This window comes from Hypomesus nipponensis, chromosome 15 (assembly GCF_054491055.1).
Source record: "Hypomesus nipponensis isolate SF chromosome 15, ASM5449105v1, whole genome shotgun sequence".
NCBI classification, from domain to species: Eukaryota; Metazoa; Chordata; class Actinopteri; order Osmeriformes; family Osmeridae; genus Hypomesus; species Hypomesus nipponensis.
This window is the reverse complement of record NC_140375.1, coordinates 9,023,625-9,041,677: the sequence shown is the minus strand read 5'-3', so window position 1 is coordinate 9,041,677 and position 18,053 is coordinate 9,023,625. Positions and strand designations below refer to the sequence as shown.

The following is an 18,053-nucleotide window of genomic DNA, read 5'->3' as shown; positions in this document are numbered from 1 at the left end:
GCGCTCGTTTTCCAGAGCTGTTATCAATTACGACCTCTGTTCCGACGCGTCTCCTAGAGACCTGGGTCTGATTTACACCATGCTACACCATACCTATGCAGAATTGTACACCGTGCATCATGTATCATGCTCAGTGACTAGATTAACATAGAGTCTAACCACAACCAGATTCTGGCTCAGAGCTAAGAAGTACTCCACGACACATTGTTTGTAAATAAGACCAATCAAATTTGAATTTAAACTAAGTTCAATTAAAAGGCTGCTGTAATAGCCTACTGTGGACATATTTGAATACCAATTAGGATTTATTTTTCCCTTTTACATTCAGACACACAAAAGTAAATGCCGTCAAGGGAAATGGGATGTACAATGATGTAATATAAAGTTGATCAGAGCAACATGAATGATTACAGGACTGTTGTAATAAAACTCAAATCCTACAATGTTAACAGAAATTCCAACCTGCAACATCAACTAACTGGACTTATTGAAACCTTTCTAGAAATCTAAACACCTGTCGAGTCCAACGCGTCCACCTGCCAAGCCCTAGTTCTGCACAAAGGGGCTCAAAGAAAACAGGAAATATGGTTTTAAGAGAGGATTTCATCCAAAACAGACACAGCACTCAGCCATGTAAGATTTCAAATGTTTTTCCTGCTTCTGAGAATCCCACATTGCAATAGTGTGACTTCACTACAGAGCTGGCATTTACAGAGATATAAGAGGCCCTGGTTTGGGATCAAGAGGTTGTTAATTGCTGGCACTTGCTCTTGGCACAATGTTCTGGTTATTTTATTGTGCAAATATAGTGCGTAACGTCTGTGAAACATCCAGAAAACCTGTTTGAGAATGTGTTGCCACTATTGTTCAGTGAGAGAACGTATGCAGTGGCAGCTTCATGATGGAGTGCCAAGGAAAGAAAAACATGCCCTGTTTCTTTTGTCCTAGTCCTTGTGGAGCCCCTACTGTTGTAGCAGCTGTGGCTTACAGGGAAGGGATTGGGGGGAAATGGGAACCCATTCTGGTGCCCTGAACATGCCAAGTGTTAACTGTCAAACCTAGGTGTTCGATATGTCACAACAGAGGACTAGTATAGCAAAGCTTTAACCCATGAATAATTCTAAAAGTTGTGCCATTGTCAAATTATATCCAATTCAGAACTTTGTCATTTAGCAGTTTACCTATATCCAGAGCACAATTCAATAAGAAAGAAACCAGCAAACCACCTTCTGAGGTGTTGTAGGGGTCATATATAGTGTGCAATGTTCTGGCTGATTGAATAAAATGTTTTCATACCATCTGAGGAGACCATGATAACCTGTCCTTGCATCACACTCCCTGTTTTCTAAGCTTCCATACCAGGTTTAATAGGTGAGAATGTGTAAGAGGGGTGGGAAAGAGGGACATTTCAGAAACTTTTCATCAGAAAACATTTGTCATGTTTTTCCAATTACAGCTAAGGTTAGCTGTACAAATTATTACAAATACAAATTATTACAAATACAAATGTGTTCCTAGTGGCCTAGGGCATAATTATCTAAAATGGTGAAGCTGTATCCACTCCACCATGCACATCTGAAACACAACATAATCAAGTTGCAGTTCTGTAGTATTGTAGTAGTGTTATTATATACTATAGTAAAATAGAAGTTGAAGATCACATTTTAAGAAAGTCCCAGACTAACGATATTGTCAAATATCTAGTTTCAAGAATGCTGATTCAGTAACAAGGTTCATTTAAACGATTAAATTAATTTACAGAATGTGGTGGGCAATACCTGCTAGACACCATTCCAACAAGTAAAAGCGAAATGTTTGAGTTATCCAAGAGAGCTGGCATTTCTGCCGACTTCTTCAGCAAAAAGTGTGTTTGTGTCTGCAAAGCCAACATTCCTTTTACTATTGTTCGCGTGTTCCCCCAAAAATAGAGATAAATTGCATTTGATTGTACTGCACCAATCCTCTTTTTAATAAAAGCTAATTGGCTAAAGCAAGGTCATCCTCGTGTGTACCGTCTTGTTAAAGAGAACCATTGAGACCTGGATCATGTGGCTCCTAAAAGACTTGTTAACGGGGAGGCTTGCCAGTGGAGCTGTTTGGCTGCTCTTGCAGGTTGTGTTTCGGCACTGGGTCCCACCCCTTCATTGGACCCTAAGGTAAAGTTTGCCCTCATGCCTGAGTGATAAATCCACAATATTTTAGGGATTAGCTTCAGACAGGGAACACTTACTTTTCTCAAGCCTTGGTGGGCATCCATGAAGATTTGGCATTCTGCTTGCATGTTATTTTGACAAAAGTGAAAATATCAGTTGAAAAACAAAAGATCCAATCTCAAACATGAGCTAGATAGTAATACATTTTTTCCTGTCACACATGGTCTACCTCTTCCAAAAAAGCAAGTTCCACTTATGCCAGCCTCAATGCAAAGATCCTGAGAAAAAAACATAAAAGATTTTTGTATCCTTTCCGACTGGATTAAATAAATACATTTACAGAAACTACTAAAAAACAGTTAATACAAACAAGTATTTGGGGATAAGGTGAAGGACAAAATATGAGTTAGATCACACAATATGAAGTCATTTTAAAAATAATTCCCAGAAATGCACATTAATCTATTATTAGTAAAGATGTGATCATCTTGTCAACACCATAACACAAGTGTATCTTTCCAGCTGGATGTAATTTATGACTATGTTTTTTTTTACTGTCTACATTCCTTTTGACATAATTCTGGGCCTGGCAGCGCAATCTGATACTTTCTGATTTATTTTACACCATGCTGTCCGAGCAGCCCTGTGAGGAGAACTATCATTTATAGTACTGAACAGCCAACTGCATTGCTTTTCACAATAATTTACCTCACTCTTTCAGAGAATGTCACACATTTTTGTGTGAGATCAAGGTTTGATTGAGGCATAAATCAGTTTCTTCTTCATCTCTAATTCTTTATCTAGAGTGCACTCCACTTCCCTAAAAAGAAGTGCTCCTGTTCTGTTTGTCTTTTTTGTTTGACTGCTGAGTCAGATCAGGGTATATTTAAGAGCACAGTCTGATTGCTTATAGCAGTAAGCCCTTCATTGTGTTGGTATGAATGGACTCTTCATCACTAGAATCCATCCTGTGACAAAATGTTGTACACATTGGTCTGGCTACTGTAGTCCTTAGCAACTCAATGTTGGTATACATGTGAAACAGCTTGTTAAGATAAGGGTACTGCGTCAAAAGTTAATGTGTAAAAATAAGAATAATTTGGATGAATTCTTTTTTTATTTTTATTTTATAAATAAATCTCTGCAATGTCTCCTTTGTTGTAGCCAAGTACCATTCGTTACACATGCCAATATTGTGCAGAACATGAGATTCCACAAATCAAGCAGTAGATTTTTGATGACTGTATTGTAGTGCATCCAACTATTCTATTACAACTCTGGACGTTGACAGCATTGATTGATTGCAAATTGTTTAAGATTGGTGGGGACTATGTACAGTTTGGCGTGATAAGCCAGTTCTTTAATGGATAATCACTATCCAGTTTCACTCTGGAATGCAGTAAGTTAAGAATTCTGGAAAATAAAAGCATCATGTGCTGAGCCAGGATAATTGCCTAAGGGAGACATGAACACATTTGCACTCAGTAACTCGTCTGTGGCAAACTTCTTGGAATCTCAGCAAACCTCACCTGAGGTGACATAAATATCAAATGCCCTTAGCGTTGTCCATTAGGCGGGCGCATGACCGAAGAGCGGGAGTATAGTGGCGCCCCTTAATGTCTTGTACAAGACAGTGTGGCATCGTTTTCTACACAATTGATTTCAAATGTATTTTGGTAGGCTTGCGTCCAGTATCTATGACTTCACTGATAGAAGACAAACCATGTCAGGGGTTTGCTGTGAAGCAAAATTTGGGTATCCATAAAATGTATATTTTTAGATTATACTAGATTATGTTGAACTGGCCAAGTCAAGAACTCAATTCACAAAGAAGCACAGCCATTACAAATGATGCATGAGTAGTTGAACTTAGACACTACTTTGAGCTATCTGGACTGTCTCCATTTTATAATTGTTGACATTCCTGTCCTTCCTTCATTAATTGCTGATGATTCATTTAAACTGTTACTCAAGTATTAAAGACTACACTCCCCTGTCCTTTATCAAAATAGATTGATACTCCATCAAAGAAGCCAGAGATTTCATTAAGAAGACACATTTACTGAAATAACCGCAAGTTTCCCAATGGAATATCGATTCACTACAAAGTGGTAATACCCTAAATGAGTACAATACATTTCTATACACATTTTCTTTTTATCTCTTTTCTTGTAGGCTTTCCACTGCTCCTCTTGCCGTGTACTTTAACAAATGAGTGCCTTTTTACAACAAGCTCCTTTACATCTGTCAACAATTACTGACATCAATGTAATTTCTCATGTATGGTTTGTTGTCAATCCAAATGAGTCCACTTTTCATTGTTTATGATTTGCCATGGTTTGAGAATTCATGAGACGCATTACACTTTTCTGGGCGTGCACATGACAGAGATGAAGACTTGTCTGTCTGCTCAGGATCCAATCATTTTTCTCAATAGCTAATGTGTTTGACCAAGCCAAGTTTTTCCATTATGATTAATTTGTTCTAGATAATGTATTCATTGAATCAAGCCATGGTTAATATTGTTACAAGGTTGCACAAGCTTGGATAATATCTCAGGCTCTAGTTCCTACCTTTTAACCGCATTAGGAAATCCAAATTAAGAGATGGTTTAGGGAGATTATCTAAATGTTGTACCCAAGAGTTGAAGAAGCATTACAGAGCTAAACAGAGTATCACTGTTCACTTTTTGCCAGTCTGACTTTCAGCAATGGCATCTGCAGTGACAAAGGTGACAGGGTGACAAGTTTTCGGCCACAAGGCACCTATTTGCTTTGCCTGAGCTCAACCCAAACTGTCAGTAAGGTATTTTATACAATTTTAACAGCATGTACTTGAAAAAAGATTTAGTTACTGAAGTGTAATTTGATAGTGATAGACAGGGTCTGTGGGACATATAGTTGGTTTGTTGATTATGGACATTCAAATCGTATGTTATAAATGTCTGATGTATAAATAATCTAAATGGCTTTTCTATTAAAATTCTCTTTCACGCAAGTTTAAGTAAGAGAAATATAAGTATATGTTCTCTAATGGGCATGGTGATTATGTAAACCATGTATATGTCCCAGCAAAATGAAGTGTTAGTGATTCCTAACAGGAATCCGTAATACAGCATTCACACATAGCTCATGCCTGGATGTGTGTTAGCAGGCCCTGCCCAGCCAATCATATACTGTTATCGCCTTGCTACATGGCGCATGGCCGATAACCCATAAAACATGAGTGAGGTGTACAGGGCAGAAGGAACAGGGCTATACGCCAGGCAGGTCTCCAGGGACACCTCAAGGTGCCTTTCACTCATGGGGAACACAAACATGCCCTTGTGGCTGTCACTTTTGGACACGACCCCCCTCACACAAGCTATCCACCAGGCCTCCCCCCGATAAAGCCCACTTTGTCTTGCTCGTTGACATAATTCCTTTGGCTTGGGCCACTGCTCTCACCATGCCTTCTGCCTTACTCATGCTGTTATAGATGTGCTGGACGCCTGCTTTTTGTCTGGCTTAATCAGTGCCCTCAACTTCTAAACCCTGATCTGCCAAGAGTGCTGAGCTTTAAGAGAGAGAAGAGAAGGGCTGATACAGGGAGAAGGGCTGTTGGCAGACGGCTGCTTCAGTCGGCTTTGGGTTAGAACCTAAACATGGCCTGCCAGGCCCGAATGACATACACAAGCTCCCCACAGACAAGCACAGTCATACAGTTACTTTCGTATTTTGCTTGCACAGCTCTGCTTTGTCATCCTTTCAAAAGTAACCAGAGTTAATTATAAAGTAATTATGTCAACGTCTTACTTTTAGTAAATATGAATTTGAAGTGTGTCCATCCAAACAGTCAATGTGAATGTAAAAAAGCTCACATGCACTACTCTATCTACACCACAAAGGGGCTCTATTTCACAGCTTCTGCACTTCTCAAGTTTGAGTCAAACCCAGTCCTAACCTTGACAGTATAGGTGGCTCTGCTGTAAGGCAGTTTAGTAGCATGGACATCATTTACATATTAACTAATGACTAATACTAAAGAATGACTCCATAATCAAAGCGAGAGCCTTGGTCTTCAAACCTATTTGTTATTCAAAGAAATAGTAGGCACAGAGCCTTCTTATTCCACAGACCTGGCCAGGAAAACAACATAAAAATAATTAATGTGAAACAAGGCATGTGTGTATCCTTCGTACTCAGACAGACGAGATCAAACTGTTGGCATGGAGGGGAGGGATGTGATGGGTCTTTGCATTCCAGAGCCCTTCAGACTCATGATGCCATGTCTTGTGGAGTGCTCTCCCTCATGTGGTTGTGGAGTGTCTTTGTCAAATTGTGTTATTTTCTTTGTGTTACCTATACGTACATTCAAAAAGATTCCAGTGTATAACAATTACTGTTTTGGCTTAACATAAACAGTATGGTTGGCCTATATTCTGCAGTTTAATCTAATCTACAGAAAAATTTGACTAACCTCCCATTTTAATGGTGCTCTTGATGATGAGACAAAAGGCTATATTTGAGCATGCCTAAGTAACAGGTCGTTTTGTCATTTTCTGTCTTTCTAATTTAACTGAATTTATGCAACCCACTCACTAAAGTTAACTAACCACAAAAATTAACAAGGTGAACTCCTGAGTAAAGGTAACTAATTAAATATGCAGTCTATATCAACCCGTTTTAAGTATAATCTCTAATTGAGTGGGAATTGTAGAGGCCTGGTGGGACTTTGTAAAGTGTTTATCCACATGATTCATTTGGGTGCTGTCTAAATCCCTTTTCTAGGGCATTTCTGTTTAGTATCTTCCAGTGGTGTTTTCAATGTTGGGACAACACATTGGTAATTTTATCAGGGATGTATATAATGTTTACATTTGCATACATTCCCAGCAAATTCATATTGTTGGGATCATATCATATTATAATAAGGTCCAAAGAAAATGCTTGCCTTGTTTGCTTGAAATCCTGACTATTACAGAGGCGTCTATGAGGGCCACAAACTGTAGTCTTCAAGATAATTAGAGCTATGCAAGCTATAAAAAAGTGAAAGTCAACTACATGACATTAGGACCATATACGACACACAGATTTGAGTCATTTACACCCGTTAACAGTGTCACTGGAGATGTAACATGTGTGATCTAAAAGACTGGTACTGAAGTATGCAGTTGTAAAGTGGACAGCCAAAGCCTATGCAAACAGGTGAGGGTGTGGATGACCTACAACTCAGCTACAATTATATATTATAAGAGTGGTCAACATGTACATTATGTTTATGCTCTTTATATTGGACCTAGATTCAGTGAGCCATTTCAATGTAGTTAAATGTAGTCATACAGTAGGAATGTGAACTATGGTAGTATAGCCACCCATTGAGAAGTCATGAAAATGCATGGACCTTGAAAATGCACTAATAATGTTATAGTACCAGTATTTGCATTACTAACTCCAGAGACTGCTAATGTGCCAAAATAAACAGTCATTCTGATTTAGGTGTCTCCTGGGCTTGATTCCCTCTCTATTTGAAATTTTTGTTGAAATTCAATCCTAACAAATACAGTTGGTCTGGTTAATGAACTCTCACTTGGGCAGCCATGCACTATACACTCCCCAAATCCTTACTCCAAGACATGTTCTTTGACAATATTAATTAGGAACTTTTTCTCCAAAGAAAATGTACAAAATAGCTGGAAACTAGTTTATGAATATGAATAAAAGGCCAGTGTTGCTTAATCAGCAATTCATCTGGGGTCAGGAACTAAACCGTGTTCAGCTTAAAGCTTCACGGCTTTAGAGGTCCTCAGTCAAAATGAGGAATAATGCTGTACTGCATTTCAGGTGAATACATCTTCAGTTGAATAACAATAGATATGTATTATACAGTATGATACAATAAACAAACTTATTTCCAGATGTTCCTGGAGTAAAGTTCTGAAAAGAACAATAACATTTCATGGTGTTGTAGTTTAATATTGGCCAAACAACCAAAACCCCTGTAACATGTTTACAACTGTATTTAAGGTACTTGGCCCACTAGCCTGAGTATTACAATACCTGAAGGGACCAACTTGGACCTTTTATTATAGAGACTATCTTTGCAGATTTCATAGGTTCTTTTTTGGGGGGGAAAACATGCCACTACGAACTTCTGTTAAGAAGACTATTAAATTCAAAAGGGTAATGTCAAGTGAAAATGGATAGGCAAAACATGCCAAAGTTGTTCTCAGACAAATGCAAAGAGGCCGAGAATGTGAGGCAATGATGACATATTACTGTTGACTCTGAGCAAAGGGCGGCCATGGAGCAGACGTGATTTGTTTTGAGTGTCATGCTTTTTTAGCAAAGACTAGACTTTTGATTTCTCCTGAAATGCAATCTTGGCTAAATGAAATCACTTAGACCGCAACATCTGTCTTTTTATCGTGTGCATGTTTGAGTGTTGTCATTCAGATGAAAGTCAGTTCAAGGTCGGCAACTCTTTACTAAAGGAATACATTTATAAACTTGAATTAGTAATAAACAGGTGTTCTTAAATTGTTTTAATTCATGCATTGATTCATGTTTATTAATGTACTCAATGTAAAGCATGGCCCTCAACTTTTTTGTATATTATTTGTATATTAGGAGGTTTACTATATTTGAGCTTATTTAGATGTAATATATGTTTTGTGTACTTATATATTATGTTATGCCAGGTTGCTTTGTGTTGTCTTAATGTCCTAATCATTTCAGTGCTCAGTCTAACCCTGTGTTGTTCTGTGCATCTGACAATAAAGGACTTGAACTTGAACTTTTCATGAGCAATCAAACTAGGCAGACATGTAAGAACTCTGACTTGATGCATGATAAGTGAAACCTGTGCAACTGAGTAGTATTTCAATTTCCGTCTAGTTTTCTAATGTCAAAAGTGAAATAAAATGTTTCCGTGCATCAGACAAACGTCAAAATGAACTGCCAACTGGTAATCTACAGGATTGATGAAAAAAGTTTATAAAAGGACTTGATGCTTACCGGTCATGTACTTTGACTTTCACCATTTCCCCCAAACTTTGTAGCACTTTACTGACCTCAACCCCTCAAAATCACGGGTTGGGAAAATATTTTATCTGAAAATGTAGCTACAGCAGCTCTAAAATGAACAAATTATTTTGACAGTGCCATGACAAGTGCAAGCATGAATAGAGTAGTTTTTGGAATGATGTAAGGGTATTTTGTGGTCACAAAGAAGAAACTGGCTTGAAGCTAAGAAAATGAGAATGCAATCATTTTCACTATGGAACCAATTTATTTTGCAAATAACAAACACAGTATAATCAATTTCCCCTCAAATATAAAGGGGATTACAGATGTGAATCTTTAAAATATCCAATAAACTGTAATTTCAGTGCTTGTCGCAAGGATATTTCCATGTTGCCGCCAAATTAAAACCATTCCAGTCACCACAGTTTTCTCTCAAACACATTGCAAACATTTCCAATGTTAAGTTCTTTTCCAGTAGTTTTACTTAAAATACCATGACCTAATATTTCTAAGGAGCCTTGAGAAGGACAGGCACCTGGAACGGATGAGATGTGTCAGTCACTTCCTGACAAAATAAACAAAGAAACCTAAATAAAATCACTTGGTTGGATGAACGTTTGGTTAAATGAAAGTTTGTGTGTATGCGGACGGAGTCAAAAGGCATAAGGGATTATAAAAATAACCAGTTGACCCCTTACACAATTTCATACTGTATTCTAGGCATTGTGAAAAAGCCAATTGCAAACGTTTTTGTTCCCTTGCTGCTTTCTAATTAGGTGTAAATGAATGAAACAGGAAGTACAATGTGACTGCTGGAGAATTTTCACATGACCTTGGATAAAGCAGGAAATCAATCAATTGTCTCAAAACCAGGGTTCCCATGAACGTTACAGAACAAAGCAAGTGAAAAGCATCAAGTTAACGTTGGAGTGTTTTCAGTTTGATATCTGGTATCTTCAATCCTGCTATATGACAGGATCTACTGTACTTCTAATCTTTGAGACTAAATTAAATATTTCCACTGAAATGTCTTACAGATAAAGAGTGCATGAGTGACATAAGAACTTTGATCCAAATTCCATGTCCATAAAAGAGCTGTGAGCGAGATTGACCTTTTCAATTTTTGGGATAGTCCGATACTTGTGGGAACTCACTGCAATGACATTATGTTCATTCTTGGTTATCTCAAATATTTAAGATATCTTTCAAGAAGTCATTAAAATAGATCATAGTGTTAATAAGGACTAAAGGCCCTTGTCAACAACACAAGTGAGGCAATCAGTAATAATATCATGCCACACATGAGATAGATGATTTCAAAGAGCTACCTGATGATAGGGTGTCATTAATTAAATATAGGCCAACATTAAATCCTTTTAACTAGTTGCAGCTATTAATCATTGTTTTTCCACTAAAATAATAAATATCCTTACGTATTCAGCCTCTGGCTATATGTTCAGATGTTGTGCTGAGCAGTGAGAGGCTCTTCAGGAATCTACGGCCTACGGAGTGTACATTTCAATTACAGTGTCAGTAGTTGACCATCCAGTTGCCATTCCATGTTAAGTACTGCAACTATAAAAGGCCCAGACACACTGTCGTGATGGTCAGAGTAAAACAGCTGGAACCACTGTTTCCTCAGCCATGCTGGTGTGTCCAGTCTGCCGGGGCAAAACTGGCCTGGTCAGGACTATTTGAGCCTCATTTGTGCCAAATGCAACAAGCCTAATCCACTCTTTGTTAGTCAATAAAACACATTTTGCTGAGCCAATACGAGTACATCAGTGTCATTTGCTGGAGACTAGACGTCACAAAACAAACTTGGCCCCGATGACATTTAGTTTAGTCAAAGTCATTGTCGCCTAAATAGCTCCATATGAAAATAATGCGCCAAATGTTAGCTCTTTGCGCAGCAAACACATTTTATTAAGGACAATGTTCTAGAACCAAATGTAAACTGAATATGCAATCAATCTACAGCACAGAAGGAAAGGCATTGATCGGAAATGAGTGTAAGAAAAACTGTATTTACAAAAATATGCAGATATTGATCAAAATATATACAAAACTACTTGGATATAATTAACAATTATAATGATATAATTGACTTATCACAAAATGCTGATCATGTCTGCAATAAAAAATGCATGTCTGACAAAATATGGTGCAACGACTATTGTTGCAAACACGACAAATATTCACAGCTGGGTAGCATCATAAATCACGACTGTGAATCAACCTCCTAAAATTCCAAGGTCATGCCATAACACTATAACATCTGTGGTTTCAATGCTTTGCTTCACAGATGTTCACCTTGCATTGAAAACATCAAAGCTGGCGTGATGGCAGCTAATAAAGATAGAATGTGATACAAGGCAGCAGTAGTGTTTCAGTCAGTTGAATGCTTTATGCTTCACTGAACAACAGATTATCCTTAAATCAGAATGTGTGTGTGTGGTTTTGATCGACACATACACTTATTTCAAAGAGAAGCCCAGTAAATACAAAGTATAATTTGCATGCATACAAATCATTAAATACATATATTTATATCTATAACTTTATATACAGTATCCATAATTTTTGCCAGTAAGCCAAGTGGAATGACATGCCATCTCTCTCCATGCCATCTCTGTTTGGCTCTGCCACATTCCCAGAGCCTTAAAGAGAGATCGGACCCTTCTGTAGAGCAGAAATACTATTGGATACATCTATGTATAAAAGTAGTCAGTGGATTGTGTGATTCACTTTCAACTGTGATGAACTAACCTAGTCTTCACTTCAATAACTGTTAATTTACTAAATCATCTTCAGCTGTCATTTCTTGCTATTGTGTGTAAATTGTGTTTTGTATTAGAAAGTTAATTTGCATCATATGAACGTTAATACTTCTAAGCTGGTGTATGATTTGATGTTTCTCCAAACATGTTGTTCCAAAACAAATCTAATCATTTGATTCAATTATTCTTCTGGGGGATTTTTTAGGCCTCCAAACAATTTGTTGATATTGCACTAATGACTCTCATATGGAGGCAGTGTCAGAGCAGAACTGCTCAGTCACTCATTGACAGAGACTTCCCATGACTTCCCTGGAAGACCCTATCAGACTGGAATTATGGGCATCTGCATGGCAAACAGCAATCGTGAGAATGTTATCAAACAAGCCCCACAAATCAGAGTGAAAAATTACAAAAGAGTGAAAAATACATTTTTCAGTCTCCTATATATTAACCGTTCTCATCAATCAATCTATTAAATTTAACATAACTCCAAAATTAGATACGCATGACAAACTAAGAAGGAAATCCTTCCTCATCCTCTCTAATGGGTAATATCACTTTCTTAACAATATTTTGACATAGCATCTACATGTTTGGAAATTAGTTCTTTACTTTCATTAAATGCTTTTACACTTCAAACTCCACAATTGCTACACAAGTACTTGAGAGAATGCATTGTACTGTAGATGGATTACCTTTTCCCCCAATTGGCCTTCACAAACATTTCACTCAAGACAGTGTTTGCAAGTAATGATTTTCAGATGTCCATGCTTTTAGTGGTGGGGCTGCATGCACTCTACACGACGTAATATTTTAAACATTTGGGTCATGTCAAAGTAATATTTCTTATAAAGTGTCTGTATAACATTGAAGAAGTCTTTAGGGAAGCAAGTCCACCTGAATTATAAAATGATGGATGAACCTGTAAGTGCTTGTTGGAATACTGAATAAGAACTCAGTGACTGTAAAGCTGTAAAGTCAGACCCTGTCTAGCCCTACAGTTAAAGGTCATAAAAAAGGTAGCGGGCAGGTCTATGGAGGAAGCTACTACGCTTTTACTGTAAAAAGTTTTACCTTAGGTAGGCCTACTGTCAAAAGGAGTAGTATGGCTAACTGGTCATTAGCCTAACGAATAATGTGAAGCACTCAATCTCAGACGACAAATCTTTCATTATGCAGTTAAAACATCCCACTAATACCAACATTTTGGAACCACAAAGTCCTTGCAAAAGCTATGGTCACGTGGCAAAATGTACAGGCACAGATTATGTGTTTTTTGCTTGCGCAGTTTACCTGGAATTCGTTGACACTGGTATTGTGCCCCCAGATGCACCCCCACCCTGATATGTGCCCCCTCGCAGGAGCGCACGAACAAACCACTTGAATCAAAAAGTGAACGATTTTGTCTTGATATTGCAACCCAACGGAGGGGAGACAGCTGTCTTGTATTGTAATTTTTTGTTAAGAGAATACAATAGCATTACCTTGGTTATTTGTGTAAATAACTCAATGGTTTATGCGCGTGCTTCCGCAAGGGGGTGCTTTTCAGGGTGGGGTGCATCTTGGGGCACAACACTGGTCCACCAGGTGGAATAATTGAATAATTTGGCTGTGCGTGGCTCAGACTTGCAAGAGCCAAAACAGTCATTGAGAAGTTATTGTCAACAATGTATTCAACAGGTGCAGGCTATAGTATAGCAGTACTAATGCTGGGTACACACTAAAATATATTTGTAATCTTTTAAGATTTTTAAAATGTGAGAGACAGCAAACATGAGGACAAACAAATCCCAGACTTAACCGTTCTGATACCCCCACACATCAGGATTTCTGATCATAAATATTCATAATATAAGGGAAAATCTGATCAAATAATCTGTGGAACCATCAAAATAATCGGGACATTACCAAGGATTGTAGGAAGGGGGGAAATCAGCCCGATTATCGTGTGGTGTGTTCCAAGCATAAGGTTATTTGCAACTAATGTAGCCTGCTTAGACTGCACTATTGATTGTAGGCTATCTAGTTTCTGGTGCTTTTCAAAATAGTTCTGGTAAAACCTCAAAGACAAGTCGATTTGAAGTGACAAACAAGTGTCAAGCCATATAAATGTGGTTTCTGGTACTTTTAAACCAAGAATGAACAAAAAGGCTTCTGCAGAGCTCGATAACGACCATTCATTGAATCAGGTGTTGGAGCAGAGAAACATCTAAATATACAGGACAGGACAGTGGCCCATAAAGATCAGGGTTGAAAACCACTCTTCATAGAACAAATGGTGTAATATGAATAACTAAATGTGGCTTTGTCTTTCAAAGCCACAGATAGTATCAACTATGATCCTCCCACCAGATGCAAGGCTAAATAATACTTTTACACAAACCTACTTTTGGAATATTCTGTTCATGATTTGCGGAAGATGATGGACATGTTATTTTTTTGCGTCCTTAGCGCTATTAACATCATTAATGTTATTTTAGTTGCTCAATAATGCAAGGAGGAGATGTTGGAGATACTTGAGACTTTCTCTTGTCCATTAAATACAATGTGCATATTTCTTTGTGGTACAACATTCTGGTGATAAACCTACTGACAAGACAACTTCACATGCTTTTGTGTTCAATACCTGCTAATAGACTTGGAGAGTGGAGACCAATCCTATACCGTAAATGGCTGGTGGTATTTAGCCACTCTTATAATTTAGCTGACCTCTCATGACCTTCACTTGTAATGCAGGAATTGTCACACACGTTCGATTTCACCCTTGATTTGCCCTAACCATTTCTAAAATGTTCATGATTGAAGTTAATTTAGTAGATGAGGCAACCACTGGACCAAATGTTCATAACCTCTCAGGGGGAAGAAAGCCTTTAACATGCATCATTGCAGCTTTCCCCTGGCAAGAGCAAATGAAACTATTCCCTAAAATTCCACGACTCTGACTTCTTTACTTTAGGCAGATTTATGATGGTCCAGAGGGCATGTGAGGGGAGACATTGTACCCTGACAGAACATGGAAAAATGAGGTAAAAAAAGTGAAGTCATACTGAATTTCTCTGTAATGCACCTAGTCAATAACAACCATACTTCACGAGGGAACAAAGCACCATTGTCTCAGCAAATGGTTACAATATATTATTAGCATTCGTCTAATTAGTCTAGCATAGATTACCCAAGTCAATTTAATCTAAAAGGAGTAATAATTAGGATTTATCCACCATCAAGTATCAATGCCACTTGACACTGTTTTCAGTAAGCCATCTATTGACAGTCAGAGACCAGGGCCAGTGTTTTTTTCACAGCATGTTCCAGCACATCCCTAATGCACCCAAACATCTATAGAACCCTACAACTACACAAAAACCATGGAGCACACTATCCCACCATTTAGTATTTCTTGTGAACCAACATTGACTTACATTTAGCCATTTACAAAAATTGTTTTTTACATTGTATTTACTTGGCAGATGTTTTTAATTCAAAACGACGTATAAATAGTGCTCACAGAAAGTACAACAGAACATCAAAGATCTTCAAAAATCTAAGTTTTTTTAGAGATGGAAAATCAACCTGCACTGCACTTCCAAAATGTTATTAGGAAAACATTTGCCTTGACATATCAGAAAGTAAGATGAATTAGTACATAAGAGAGAAAATATGCACCATTCATCCATCAACAGTCAGCATGTTCATCATCCAGTGCATTAAGTGGAATATGGGCACCAGAGCCAGGTTACATATGCAAGGTGTCTGCCATTTCATTGAAGAATAAAAAAAAAACTTGAATGACTTCCTCATCACTGTCATCCCATGTCATGCTTGGCTCTCTTGAGAGAAAGACACCGCTGTGGATAATTTTCCGTCTGCCAGGAGACATGATCTAAAAGTTAAAAGTGTCCCAGGAAAACGGATCCTGGACGCAGGGCCGGGTTAGCTGACAGGCCTGTCGTCATTCCTCTGCATTGTTTTATTTTTGGCCTTCAGCAGTGTCTGATCATTTTTCATTCGCACATCTGACCGGTTGTCTAAGCATTGCGGAGAAAGCGTGCAATGATTCAGCCGCTCAGATAGGGAAAGTAGACATATTTGAACGGTGTGAAATTCCTTCACTGCTACAAAGGATCTCTCTCAGGCCTCCCATCTATCAGACCCTGGCATGCTATCAGTGGCTTCTGTCAAAATTGGTTGGAGGAGAAATAAATGAAAATAAATCAGACTCATTCAAACAAAATCTCAAACATGGGTAAGTATGCCGTGTTGTCACCGTTTAAACCAATGACCAGTGCCAGAGAGAAAAGACTCATCCTATGCGGAGTGTGGAGAGATGAGGTGCACCTCTGGAATCAGATACTCTGGCATCAGATCTGGTTATAACTATGCACAGACTGGGTTATCTGGGCCAAACTTGCAGTAGGTCTACCAAAAAAACAGGCTGCGTGAAGAAAGCATCTTTCTCTCTTTTTTTAAGCTGAGGCTTTGGACTTCAGGACTAGTTTAGTTTAAGAGTCTAAGAAGTGAACAAATTCGACAAATATATCCCCAGAGATGCACTGATAAGCTGATACTGTATCCCTGACCACATGACTGTGGTAGCTAGCTACCATGTTTTATTTAGTTATGGGGCAATTTTACATCAATGTTGACCGATTTTAACAGAAAGACTTCAATACACAAACAGACAAATGTGCATTTTCTCAGTGCCAAGCATTCTGCTTTGCCTTTGTTTCCCACTTTTTTCATGGACTTCAATCCATTAGTTGTGTTTGAAACACAATCAGCAGGAAATTAGACTAGAGTCAACTCTTGGATGCTTCGGTGCAGTTCTTTCAAACTACCAAAAGGTAGCTCTGTGTTCACCAATCCAGTTGTCTTCATCACTTGCAACTAGAAGTCTAGTCTTAACAAAGTAAATGATGGATCATGTCACCCAATCAAACTAGATAATCAGTGTCCACAACTTTGGTCAAAGGTCGGTTGGTTCCACATTTGTGGAATTGGCTTCTAGGTCTGTTTGAGTAGACCTTTTTGGAGGTACATTTTTGAGAGGCAGTTAGAACCGAAACTGTACTGTACTGTAGCTAGTGGTACGTGCCAGTGGAGCTAGTTGTACGTGCCAGTAGCTAGTGGTACATGCCTGTGCTTTCGCTGGTACATGACAGTAGCCAGTGGTACGTGTCAGCGCCTCCACTGGTACATGACAGTTACTGTTCTGTTGATAGTGGTACGAAAGTGTCTCGTGGCAGTTGCATTGGGTGTCTTGCAGCTTTTGTTTACTGTCCTGTAACTGCCCCGTGGCCATTTTAGAATAGGAGAACAGGCTATAAACCACTAGCTCCACTGGTACGTACCACTAGCTCCACTGGTACGTACCACTAGCTCCACTGTCACGTACCACTAGCTCCACTGCTACATACCACTAGCTCCACTGCCACGTACCACTAGCTCCACTGACACATACCACTAGCTCCACTGCCACGTACCACTAGCTCCACTGGTACGTACCACTAGCTCCACTGTCACGTACCACTCGCTCCACTGACACATACCACTAGCTCCACTGGCACATACCACTCGCTACAGCGCAGTACTGTTTTGGTTCTAACTGCTACTGAAAGGCTTTGAGAATATGGTGGGCTGGATAGATTTGTTCCACTCATGGAGAAGGGGGATCAATTATTTTCCCAGACAAGAAATGGTCTTCATGTTTTGGGAAGGCCCTTATGCCCAGCTGTGTTACCATCAGCTCTTGCCAGGTCTCTGATTGAGGCCTAAAGACCGAAGTGCCAAGAATGACAACCACCAAAATGCCTGGACTCAAACCCCCATAACTCCCTCCACACATAATTCCACACACCAAATGACCATAAAAGGATGAGGCTTGTTCATGAGAGTCCGATCAACAACAAGAAAAAGTCACCTTCTAACTCAACTCACCTGCCATATCCATAAGGAGTAGACACTTTTCTAATATAGATGACCTGTAAAAAAAAAAGTGTTTGCTGCTTACTACATTTCTTATTTTACTTCAGCACGTTGTCTACAAGTTGTCTCCAGTCAACATGCAAATTCTAAAAAATTGCAATAGGAATTGACCTTTTATCCACCAAAATTACATT

At 38.6% G+C, this 18,053-nt stretch overlaps 1 protein-coding gene across 1 annotated transcript in view; it reads right to left on the bottom strand.

Moving 5' to 3' along the window:
• Positions 1-18,053, bottom strand: part of elna (elastin a) — a 75,414-nt gene that overhangs the window by 57,209 nt on the left and 152 nt on the right. The window contains exon 2 of the mRNA XM_084673644.1: positions 17,872-17,915. Within this exon, the coding sequence (XP_084529770.1) occupies positions 17,872-17,884 (13 nt within the window). The 5' untranslated portion in view covers positions 17,885-17,915. The remainder of the gene's footprint in view (positions 1-17,871; positions 17,916-18,053) is intronic.